This window comes from Pelophylax lessonae, assembly GCF_965119305.1.
Source record: "Pelophylax lessonae genome assembly, chromosome: 13".
NCBI classification, from domain to species: Eukaryota; Metazoa; Chordata; class Amphibia; order Anura; family Ranidae; genus Pelophylax; species Pelophylax lessonae.
In genome coordinates, this window is record NC_138780.1 from 7297390 (window position 1) to 7310218 (window position 12829).

General features: G+C 46.3%; 1 protein-coding gene across 1 annotated transcript in view; it reads right to left on the reverse strand.

Moving 5' to 3' along the window:
* LOC309569790 (Fc receptor-like protein 3) overlaps positions 1-12829 on the reverse strand; it is a gene marked incomplete at both ends in the record, with an annotated part of 63417 nt that overhangs the window by 6726 nt on the left and 43862 nt on the right. Inside the window, 3 exons of the mRNA XM_082275794.1 lie at positions 1354-1500; positions 5209-5520; positions 12266-12547. Of these exons, the coding sequence (XP_082131920.1) occupies positions 1354-1500; positions 5209-5520; positions 12266-12547 (741 nt within the window). The remainder of the gene's footprint in view (positions 1-1353; positions 1501-5208; positions 5521-12265; positions 12548-12829) is intronic.

Genomic DNA, 12829 nt, shown 5'->3' on the forward strand with positions numbered 1-12829 from the left:
GATCAGCATGACACCTCGTGGCAAAGAACTCTCTGAGCATCTGAAAAAAAGAATTGTTGCTCTACATAAAGTTGGCCTAGGCTATAAGAGGATTTCCAAGACCCTGAAACTGAGCTGCAGCACGTTGGCCAAGACCATACAGTGGTTTAACAGGACAGGTTCCACTCAGAACAGGCCTTACCATGGTCGACCAAAGAAGTTGAGTGCCGTGCTCAGCGTCATATCCAGAGGTTGTCTTTGGGAAATAGACATATGAGTGCTGCCAGCATTGCTGCAGAGGTTGAAGGGGTGGGGGAGGGGTCAGCCTGTCAGTGCTCAGACCATACGCCGCACACTGCATCAAATTGGTCTGCATGGCTGTCATCCCAGAAGGAAGCCTCTTCTAAAGATGATGCACAAGAAAGCCCGCAAACAGTTTGCTGAAGACAAGCAGACTAAGGACATGGATTACTGGAACCATGTCCTGTGGTCTGATGAGACCAAGATAAACTTATTTGGTTCAGATGGTGTCAAGCATGTGTGGGGGCAACCAGGTGAGGAGTACAAAGACAAGTGTGTCTTCCTACAGTCAAGCATGGTGGTGGGAGTGTCATGGTCTGGGGCTGCATGAGTGCTGCCGGCACTGGGGAGCTACAGTTCATTGAGGGAACCATGAATGCCAACATGTACTGTGACATACTGAAGCAGAGCATGATCCCCTCCCTTCAGAGACTGGGCCACAGGGCAATATTCCAACATAATAACGACCCCAAACACCTCCAAGATGACCACTGCCTTGCTAAAGAAGCTGATGGTAAAGGTGATGGACTGGCCAAGCATGTCTCCAGATCTAAACAGTATTGAGCATCTGTGGGGCATCCTCAAATGGAAGGTGGAGGAGCGCAAGGTCTCTAACATCCACCAGCTCTGTGATGTCGTCATGGAGGAGTGGAAGAGGACTCCAGTGACAACCTGTGAAGCTCTGGTGAACTCCATGCCCAAGAGGGTTAAGGCAGTGCTGGAAAATAATGGTGGCCACACAAAATATTGACACTTTAGGCCCAATTTCAACATGTTCACTTAGGGGTGTACTCAGTTTTGTTGCCAGCGGTTTAGACATTAATGGCTGTGTGTTGAGTTATTTTAAGGGGACAGTAAATTTACACTGTTATACAAGCTGTACACTCACTACTTTACATTGTAACAAAGTCTCATTTCTTCAGTGTTGTCACATGAAAAGATAGAATAAAATATTTACAGAAATGGGAGGGGTGTACTTACTTCTGTGAGATACTGTATACACGCAGTTTTAGAAATTTTTGCATAATTTCTATAAATATTTAAAAAATCAGATAAGTGCAGAGCCAAGGTTACCTGAATTTTGCTGATTTTGCTGATTTTGTTGATGATTTAATGAAGGGAATAAAGAAGATAATTTTCTCCTCTTTACAAACAGTAAGATGATAACAAGCAACAGAGTTAACAATAAAACGCAGAGTACCGGCCATAAGATATTCTGTCCTGAGAAAGAAGGGAGTTGAAACTTGGTATCAATATCAGAAAGATAAATCATGCAACGTCAATGATCTCTGCAAAATGACATTTATCAGAAGATAAAACATACATATGTAGCACTGCCCCCTAGAGGACTGCTGAGAATTGCACTTTCTGGATTCCCCTGGGTCACCCATAGCAACAGTTTGTGGAAACTTAGATGCTTGGCTCAGACAATGAACAGCCCAGGGGATTTGTTTTTTGTGTTTTATTTGGAACTGGGATAGGAGAAGAGATAAGCGGTATATTCCAGCTATGAACTATGCACAATGTTGAGGACAACTAGCTGTAGTGTGCGGCAAGGCCGCTGCTTCACCTTGCCACAGAAGTGAAGATATAGAATATGATCCTGTTATAGTTTCTCTTCAGGGTCCTAACTTGGCACCCCCTTTCTCACTTGCTGTGTGTGCTAGCTCATGTCCATTGACTCTCCACTGGAGTGGTCCCCTTCCTGGAACAATCCCCTGGCAAGCTCCCCGGTACTCACGGACACTGTTTTTCCCAAGGTTGCTCTGCCTTCAGCTCCACTTGTCAGCATCCGCTGGACCTCCTGGCTCAGCACCACACTTCAGGCTCACTAGGCTGACTCCCTGTGACCACCTTCCATACAGACAGGAGGAGAGACAGCTGTCACCCTCCTCCTGGGACCTGGCTTCCCACCCAAAGACACCCTGTCACATGTGCCGTTGGCTTTTATAACATATCCCAGGATTCACCACTGCTTGTGCCAACCCACTGGGATAGTTACAAAAGCCTGTGTGTCACTGGCTGGGTTTCCTCCACTGTCCAACAGGCTCCCCTATTGGATACAATTTGGACACTCCCTCTGCCCAGATGAATCACACATGGACACATGCAACAGGCCTAACTACTGATCAGGCTCCTCTGATAAGCAGATGGGGCAGACTATGGCTTACCTGCTACTCCCCTGTTAAGCAGGAAGAGCAAACTTATCCTCCCTAACTAGCACTAGGAGGGTGCTACACATATATGTGGAAATTTTTCCAAATTGCTTCCAAAAGGGGTAAAATTCCCTTTAAATTGTAAGCTCACCTTTCCAGAAACTTTTCAAAGAATCCCCCTATGCCACATGTGTCAAACACAATGTCTGCAGGTATAACCCGGCCCATCAGGCCATTTCACATGGCCCTCACACCTCTCCTGCAGATCCCATGTCATCTGCTGTGTGGTGGATCACTGTTCTGACATGGAGTGGGAAGAGCACAGCACAGATTGCACCTCCTCCCGGCTCTCTTCTTTTCTCCTGTTGGGACGTTCACTTTGGTAATTCATTGTGCCAGGCTGCCCACCCTTGTCTCAGCTGGGAGTGCAGGGATGTATCCAGCCTGAGGGGGGCATGACTAAATTCTGGGTGGCACAGCCCACCCAAGCACCCCCGAATAGACATAGAAACGGATGACAACAAATCTGAAAAAAGTGATTTTGAAAACAATTAATGCATTTGTTTCATTTGGATGATGTCACATGATGCGATAGTTCGGGCCCATTGGGAAATTTATTCAATTTTCAAATTCATTCAATATTTATGATTTGGATAACGAATGGATCCAAATTTCATTCCATTTGTTAATTAGGATGCACATGATGCCAGTCAATATTGAATCCTTTCGATAATATATCTAATGTACTGTACAGTGGGGATCGAAAGTTTAGGCACCCCAGGTAAAAATGTGTATTAATGTGCATAAAGAAGCCAAGGAAAGATGGAAAAATCCCCAAAAGGCATTAAATTACAGATTAGACATTCTTATAATATGTCAGCAAAAGTTAGATTTTATTTCCATCATTTACACTTTCAAAATAACAGAAAACACAAAAATGGCGTCTGTAAAAGTTTGGGCACCCTGCAGAGTTAATATCTTGTACTGCCCCCCTTGGCAAGTATCACAGCTTGTAAATGCTTTTTGTAGCCAGCCAAGAGTCTTTCAATTCTTGTTTGAGGTATCTTTGCCCATTCTTCCTTACAAAAGTCTTCCAGTTCTTTGAGATTTCTGGGCTGTCTGTCACGCACTGCTCTTTTAGGGTCTATCCATAGATTTTCAATTATGTTGAGGTCAGGAGATTGTGAAGGCCATGGCAAAACCTTCAGTTTACGCCTCTTGATGTAGTCCCACGTGGATTTTGAGGTGTGTTTAGGATCATTATCCATTTGTAGAAGCCATACTCTATTTAACTTCAGCTTTTTCACAGATGGCATCAAGTTACCATCCAAAATTTGCTGAAATTTTATTGAATTCAATTTTTCCTTCTACTCGTGAGATGTTCCCTGTGCCACTGGCTGCAATAGAACCCCAAAGCATGATTGATCCACCCCCATGCTTAACAGTTGGACAGAGGTTCTTTTCATTAAATTCTGTGCCCCTTCTTCTCCAAACGTACCTTTGCTCATTTCGGCCAAAAAGTTCAATTTTAACCTCATTGGTCCACAGAACTTGTTTCCAAAATGCATCAGGCTTGTCTATATGTTCATTTGCAAAGTTCAAACGCTGATTTTTGTGGTGAGGACGTAGAAGAGGGTTTCTTCTGATGACTCTTCCATGAAGACCATATTTGTAAAAGTATCTCTTTATAGTGGAATAGTGTACCACAACTCCAGTGTCTGCCAGATCTTTCTGGAGGGATTGTGCAGTCAAACGTGGGTTTTGAATTGTTTTTCTCACAATCCTGCGAGCTGTTCTGTCTGATATTTTTCTTGATCTTCCAGATCTTGCTTTAACTTCCACTGTTCCCGATGACTGCCATTTCTTAATTTCATTCCGAACAGAGGATATTGACATCTAAAAACGCTTTGCTATCTTCTTATAGCCTTCTCCAGCTTTGTGAGCGTCAACTATTTGCAGTTTCAGTTTTCTAGACAACTGCTTAGAAGATCCCATGGTGCTGATTGTTGGGGCAAGGTCAGATGAGTCTGGGCATTTAAAACCTTTGAGATTGACATCACATGGTCTTTCCAGACGATGATTGAGAACAATCCATGACACTGGCAGGTCTCAGCCTTGCAAAGGGGGCAGTGCATGCTATAAATTCTGCAGGGTGCCCAAACTTTTGCAGACGCCATTTTTTTGTTTTCTGTAATTTTGAAAGTGTCAATGATGGAAATAAAATCTAACTTTTGTTGACATATTATAAGAATGTCTATTCTGTAATTTGATGCCTTTTGGGGATTTTTCTATCTTTCCTTGGCTTCTTTATGCACATTAATACAAATTTTTACCTGGGGAGCCCAAACTTTCGATCACCACTGTATATAGTATTCTTCCCAAAAAAACTGCCCTTTTTTTTAATCCACCTGGACCAATAATATACAAAACGAAGGCCAAAGCTATGAAACAAATTCAACATAACGAGTATGCCAAAACAAACTTCTTCAATTAAGGAATGCATTTGAAACGAAACAAAATTTTCTGGCATGCAAATGTCTATTCAGGGGTAGAATTTTAGTTCCCTTAAGAAAAATTTCCCATCCTGCTCCTTCAATTTTTATTGTCACATCAGTCAAAGATGAAGGTTGATTTGACCCCACTAAGCACTAGAAAATTCAGCAAACATTCCAAAAAATAACATTAGTGAACTAAATTCTACTGGTGTATGGCCAGACTAGCCTCCTATATTGCCGGGACTACTCAAAGAAGACTTTTAGAAATGTGGACTCACCAAGTGGAGGGTTTTCTGAAATCTGGCTGATCTGAAATGTCTCCAAAACAAAGAAGGACTCGATGGCTGATAACTTGTTGCTGACTTGACACCTATAAGGTCCTGCATGGTGACTTTGGAGGGATTCAATGTATAGAACTGTCCCGTTGTCTCGTAGTTGGTAGAACTCAGAGTCCTGGTCTACCACCGTTTTATTGTGCCACCACAGGAATACGGGATATGTTCCTTTCTCTATGGAGCAATTCAATGTCAAAGATTCTCCATATACAAAATCACCTTTATCCACGGTGATATTGATACCTAAAATTGGACCTGTAAAAGCAGAAAAAAATAATAATATTTAAAAAAAATGCACAGAATTAGTATTTTGGAAGTGGAAAGACAACTGTGATGAGTTATTTTGTAGAGAAGTTTAATATTTTTAGAACTGGTGCTAAATTTGGCTGTTTTTTGCATTCAGGGGCTGACTGGCAACTTTCGGCCCAGGGGGCAAGTACAATCCAGAGGCCCATGGTGCAGCGACTCGGCCCCCCTCCCACTCCCCCCCTTTCTGGCCTCCTTCTGACCCCCATTCCAGGCTGAAGCTTGGCCCCCTCCCACTCTCCCTCTTTCTGGCCTCCTGCTGACCCCCAATCCAGGCTGTAGCTTGGTCCCCCTCCCACTCTCCTTCTTTCTGGCCTCCTTCTGACCCCCATTCCAGGCTGAAGCTTGGCCCCCCTCCCACTCTCCCCCTTTCTGGCCTCCTTCTGACCCCCATTCCAGGCTGAAGCTTGGCCCCCCTCCCACTCTCCCTCTTTCTGGCCTCCTTCTGACCCCCATTCCAGGCTGAAGCTTGGCCCCCCTCCCACTCTCCCTCTTTCTGGCCTCCTTCTGACCCCCATTCCAGGCTGAAGCTTGGCCCCCCTCCCACTCTCCCTCTTTCTGGCCTCCTTCTGACCCCCATTCCAGGCTGAAGCTTGGCCCCCCTCCCACTCTCCCTCTTTCTGGCCTCCTTCTGACCCCCATTCCAGGCTGAAGCTTGGCCCCCCTCCCACTCCCCCTCTTTCTGGCCTCCTTCTGACCCCCATTCCGGGCTGAAGCCCTGCTCCAGGTACTCTCTACCCACTGTCCCGAATCCAGGGTTCCCAACTTGGCCAGCAGGGGGAGGTTGGGGGGGAGCTGGGACAGCTCAGTTGGGGCTGGCCGGGGGAGAGTCTCCAGTGAGGCATGGAACCGGCATGGAGCATGGAACGCAGTTTACACCATCCATGCTGGGGGGGAGGCCTGCTCTCTGTCCTTGTCTTTATCCTGCACTCAGTAGGTCAGCAGTGGGGACTTTTTACTTCTCTTCACCAGGAATCATTTAGGCATGTCTGTAGCAGAAGCGGTGCAGCCTTTTTTCGGGGCATCAGAGCGGCCCAGGGGGCAATTGCCCCCCTGGCCCAGTCCTCCTCTGTTTGCATTGTTCCAAAATGATTTCCATTGGTTTTATGGCTGAAATATTTCATACACAATGTTAAACAAGGATTTTAATATAACAGCTTGCACTCACTTTGTACGAGGATGTAGATGTCAGTGCTGTTTTTCCTAACTTTTCCATCCCGGGATTGTACAGAACACCGATAGCTTCCTGTGTGCTCTTCTCCGGCTTTACCAATCACATAACTGGTCTTCCAATCACCACTTTGGATAATCTGAGAGTCTTTATAAAATGTATATAAGAGGCTGGTTCTTCCATTAGGATTGGTCGCACACTCCAACGTCACCTGCTCGCCCTCTTCCACAAGGTGTGATGGACCAAATCTGATTTCTGGTGATGTGAACAACTCTAGAACACATTTCAACAATTAAAGATGTATAAAATAAACATATATATATGACATTATGACATTCTACAAGTGTAATTCATTCATTCCTTTTAGCAGCTGCAGTGAAGGCCGGTCTTATTCATACTATGTTCCTAATTGGGAAAATGAAGAATTATTAACTGCTTGCCGACTGCCTAACGACGATTTACGTCGGCGGTAAGCCCCTCACAGGCAAAGCGACGTAGGTCTACGTCGCTAGCCTGTGAGGCTCTGGGGAGTGAGTGCGCGCCGCTGGATGTGCGCTCCCGCTCGGTCACGGACCCCCCCGCGCGTGTGCTCGGCGAACCCGATGTCCGCCGGGCACTCGCGATTGTCCGTTACACCGGGAGAAAGGCAGGCGGCTAATGTAAACAAAGCCGTCTGTCATTCTCCCCTATGTAAGAATAGTGATCACACTGTTCTACTATGTAGGACCGTTGATCTCTGTTCTTACACATCAAGCCACAACCAATCACAGTTAGAAGCACGCCCCTAGGGACACACTTAACCCCTCCCTCTCAAAAAAAGTTAACCGCTTCCCTGCCAGTGTCATTTTTACAGTAACAGTGCATATGTATAGCACTGATTACTGCAGTAATGTCACTGGTAACCCCAAAAGTGTCAAAAAAAAGTCAGTCAAGGGTCCGATCTGTCCGCCGCAATGTCGCAATCCCGCAAAAAAAAATCGCAGAATGCCGCCATTACGCATTAAAAAAAAAAAAAACAACAAAAATGACAAAAATCTTTCCCTTAGTTAGTAAACGCAATAACTTTTGCGCAAACCAATCAAAATACGCTTTTTACGTTTTTTTTTTTTACCAAACATATGTAGCATAAAACAAATTGGCCAAAAATGTTGAAAAATTTTGATTTTTACATTTTTTTTTTTGGGAATTTCATATAAAAAATTTTGAAAAATATTGTTATTTTTGCAAAATTGACGCTCTTCTTTTGTTTATAGCGCATGATCAAAAAAATCGCACAGGTGATCAAATACCACCAAAAGAAAGCTCTGTTTGTGGGAAAGAAAGAACGTCAAATTAGTTTAGGTACAGCGTCGCACGAACGCGCAATTGTCCGTTAAAGTCACGCAGTGCCGAATCGCAAAATAGGCCCTGGTCCGGAAGGGGGTAAAATCTTCCGGGGTTTTGGTGGTTAAGGCATCCCAGACATGGAAAAAAACATTCTGTACAAGGAGAATCTCCTTCATTTCCCCCATAATATGTGATTGGGAAGAGTCCTCAGTCTTGGGTTAACTCTGACTCAGAGAGTTCACAGGTCATCTTCGCACCTCTGGTGACAAATGGACCCACAGAGAAGCAAAGGTAAGGTCAGGCCAACTAAAAGAAAAATGTGGCACAGTGGCGTACCAACTTGGGTGGGGTGGGGGGCAGGAGGCGGTCCACTACGAGCGCCACACATGGGATGGGGGGGGTCAGGCCACCACTTATTAACACAGGAGAGCGAAGCAGGGAGCAGGAGGCAGAACAAGAGAGACAAAAAGCAGCACTGAATAGACAGCGGGAGCTGCTGGATTTACCTTTCCTAGTTGGCCAGCAGGTGATTGGTTGCTAGGACCTGTCTATTCAATGCTGCTGCTTCCCTCTCCTGTTCTGCCCTCCTGCTCCCTGCTCTGCTCTCCTGTGTCTGCCGCTCTGCATTCCCAAAAAAGGTAGGAAGGGGCAGAGCTGCAGGGGGTAGGGGGCTGTGTAATGTAAAGGGGTCCAGAGGTGCGGAGCTGTGTAATGTAAAGGGGTCCAGAGGTGTGGGGCTGTGTAATGTAAGGGGGTCTAGAGGTGTGGAGCTGTTTAATATAAAGGGGTCCAGAGATGTGGGGGGGCTGTGTAATGTAAAGGGGTCCAGAGGTGCAGAGTTTTGTAATGTAAAGAGGTCCAGAGGTGCAGGGGCTGTGTAATGTTAAGGGGTCCAGAGTGGCAGGGCCTTAGTAATGTAAAAGGGTCCAGAGGTGCACAGCTGTGAAATGTAAAGAGGTCCAGAGGTGTGGGGGCTGTGTAATGTAAAGAGGTCCAGAGGTGTGGGGGCTGTGTAATGTAAAGAGGACCAGAGGTATGGGGGCTGTGTAATGTAAAGAGCACCAGAGGTATGGGGGCTGTGTAATGTAAACGGGGTCTTCCTACATTTCTTTCTTACACTTGCAGTTATAGCTGTAGTCCTAAAGATTTCTATTAGGTTGCACATATTTTTTTCTGCATTTTCTGAAAGCTCACCAAAATCCCCACATGCTGCATCTTTGGAGTACTTTCAGAAAACAGGAAAGTATTTTTTATTTTTGTGGGAGGGTGACACCATGTTTTACTGCGCCAGGTGACACTAACCCTAGTGACACCACTGGCAGTAGCACATAGTAAGTGTGTTACTACCAGTTACACACTTGCTATGACAATCCTCGGGTCGGACTGCCCCGTTGCCCAGAGGAGCAGAGGGGGGAGGACTCCTCTTGGTCCCAGGCCACGGTGCGCAAAGGTGCTTCACATGACGTTAGCATGTCGATGTGTGGTGCGCCCCTTGCCCGTCTGATTGGGGGGGTGCCAGATATAGGATTCGCTCCGGGTGCCAGCTACTCTAGGTACGTCCCTGACGTAGCAGCTACCTTGGGCATTTTAGTGGGAAGGATAGGCAAAAGCGGCAGGACCTGAAGACTATGCTGCTGAATAGGGATGAGGTTGGGTTTGGTTTGAGCCCAAAATGAAGCTACAGGTGAGCAGGGCCGAGACAAGGGGTGAGCAGGAGTGACGGCTGCCCTGGGCATAATAGTTTATTGCAGGGATGGGAGCACCCTGAACCTAACCCTAAGGGAAGGGGGGGTGGGGGTGCCTCAGTTTGGCATCTTTGCCCTGGGCGCTGGATGGCGTTGTCCCGGCACTGCAGGTGAGGACAACTCTCTTTTGGCCTCACTTAGTGAAACTGAAATGCAGATCTTCTGTTGAACCTTACAACACTTGCATGAAAGAATTAATCCTTTGCTTGTGTTACCAGCAGACTCAGTGAACTCTGTATCTTCAGGACGCTAGTGTAACGCTCCTGCGTTTCATGTATGGTGTGGATTTTCAGCTGCAGAAATATTCCACTTCAGTAGTCATGTAAGAGAGATGCTGAGATACCATTCCCAACCTCAATGACTCATCATGTGTGGAAGGTCTTAATTCAGCTAGTAAATACACACACTCAACAAGCTGGTTCCTAGAGTGACTTTATGTATGTGGTAACACAGTGATGAAGATTTAAGAGACAGGTTGAGTGGAGGTGGTAGGTGACAGACACTTGAAGGTAAGACAGTAGCAGATGGATGCAGGTAGGTTTAGCAATCATGTATGGTAGCAGATGACAGAGTAGCAGGTGGACATACAAGAGTGATCAACCCAGTGCAGGAATAAGTAGCAGTAGTCTTAAGAGCTAGCAATCTAGATATGCAGATGTGATAAATAGTCTTTACTATGCAGAGCTAGATAGTGTAAGCTTAGTATAAGTTTATAGAGGGTTCCCCTGCGGGGTACTTAGCACTAATAGCAATACAGCCGAAGGTTGGTTCAGGAGGAGCGGATGCAGGGATCAGCGCAGCGAGGTTCCGTCAGCGAGGTATGCTTGCAAGCACGAAAGCTTCAAGCCAAGTTAGCATCCAGGTAAGGGTGTTTGAACGAACACATGTGAGTGAGAACCGGCGCTTTAAATAGCCATCTAGTCCGGCGCTGAGTGATGACAGCTTCAGTCTTAAAGGTGTATGCGCACCTTTCCAAAAGAGAATGGTGGGGCGCATACACTTGTGAAAAGAGTAATTTAGGGTACCAAAGGTACCGGAACATTACAGCTAGCTAGTATCCCTTTTAGCTTACACCCAGCCTGTTGACTTTCTAGCACCAAAAGGGGGATTTTAACAGCAACAATCTCTAGGATCCCTGTGGGAAGTCTGCACTCACAAGGCCCTTGTCTGCCGGTCACCTTCCTCTGTGGCACCAGACGAGATTCATGGACATCCTTCCTCAGTCAGCCCCTAAAAGAGTCCCTGGGTTTCAGCATCTCTGTTTCTGGCCCTCAGGTCGACCACCTGGTAGTCTGCGCTGGGGAGACGCATCAGCCCCCTCCCCACCTGGAACCCACTCTGTAGCCAAAGACCAGGAGCCCAGTGTGCAGCTCAGATATACGTACAGTCACCCAGCATGCACCAGGGCACCTCCCCATGCCTATTGGCCAAGGTACAGATATCCCCTACTCTCATCTGCATGATTTCCTCCCACTGTCCAATAAACTGTATCACTATTGGATCAGTATGAAACATCAAGCCAGGATGAGCAGCTTCAGAGCACACTGGGCAGGTCCTATCTAAGAATCCCAGCTCCCTGTTAAACAGACAGCTTCTAGATTTACCTGACTGTCTTCCTGGTAAGCAGAGAAACCAAAACCTTATATACACCTACCTGAAGGTTCTACATACACATGCAGCTGCAGGAGGAGGGAATTCCCTGCTCATGACGTACCTCTGGGTTGGGCAGAACATAGGTTCAGACCAGGGCTGGATTAAGAACATCATGGGCCTGGTGCTGAGGATTTTGGTGGTTCAGGGCTGCAGGTATGAATGGACAAGGATGGTAAGGATCAATACCCAGAGAGCAGGGGGAATCTGATGGACAGTCTGGGGTGAATGGTGCGGGGGGGGTGGGGGGGGGGGAGAAATTATAAGCACTGATCTCTCTCTATGGCTCACAAAGAAAGCAGCTGAAAGCCCCAGGAGGGAAAGGAGGAGAAGAGGCAGCATGGAGAGTCAAAGAGGGAGTTTGGTGCTTGTAATTACCCCCATCATCGCACTGATAAACCCCCAACTGTCATATTTCCCCTGCTGCAGAAGGTTCCAGGAGCCTCTCATGTGGCCCCCTACTGGCCCTGAGCTGAATAGTCACTCTGCCCCTACGGGGCCTATTTTAAGGTGGGAGCCTGGAGCTGCAGCTCCAATAGCCCCTACGTTAATCTGGCCCTGGTTCAGACCAAACCCAAGGTCATCTCTACTGGTGAAGTAGTTCACAGCTCATTGGAAGGACACTCTGGCCACTTTCCTGGGGTGGTAAAGAATTTGTCCAGGCACTGATCAACTGAGCAAAGGTGAGGATTAGATGGTGCAGGTGCTGGTTTCAGGTACACCTTCTCCTTTCACCTGCATGATAAGTAAAGCACAGGCTAACTTTAATGAACAATTTTCAAGATTAGTTTCTCAGGCTCACCTTGGATCTGAATGGGTAATGCATTGCTGTCCTTCCTCACAGTGCCAGACACCGTCCTCACATCACAGGTATATTTCCCAGAATCCTCCAGCTGTGCTGACCGCACTCTATATGTATCAGATACATCGTATCCCCGCACATTCCGTCCATCTCTGTAGAAGGCAAAGTGCAGCTCTGTGCCGCCTCTGAGCGGGTTAAGCCTGGTGTCACATCTCACCGTCATCTCATCTCCCTCTTGTATGGAGTTAGGCGAAGTTTGTAATTTAGGAATAGTGAACAGTTCTATAAATGATAGGAAAAGGTTACAATGTGTAAAGTTTTATTACTTGCGTAAGATAAAATGTGACCTATCTTATTTTTTACCATTTCCACCCAGGTGTGGAATCGAATGTAAGCTCCTGTGATGGCCACCATATCATACATTTCACTACAGGAAACCATCACAGCCATGATAATATCATCTTGACTTTGTTATTGGATTAGGGTTTGGATCACTTGTGTTCTATCCATACAAGGAGAAGTGACAGGCAGTGACTAGCTTCATTTATCAAATCAAAGTAATAT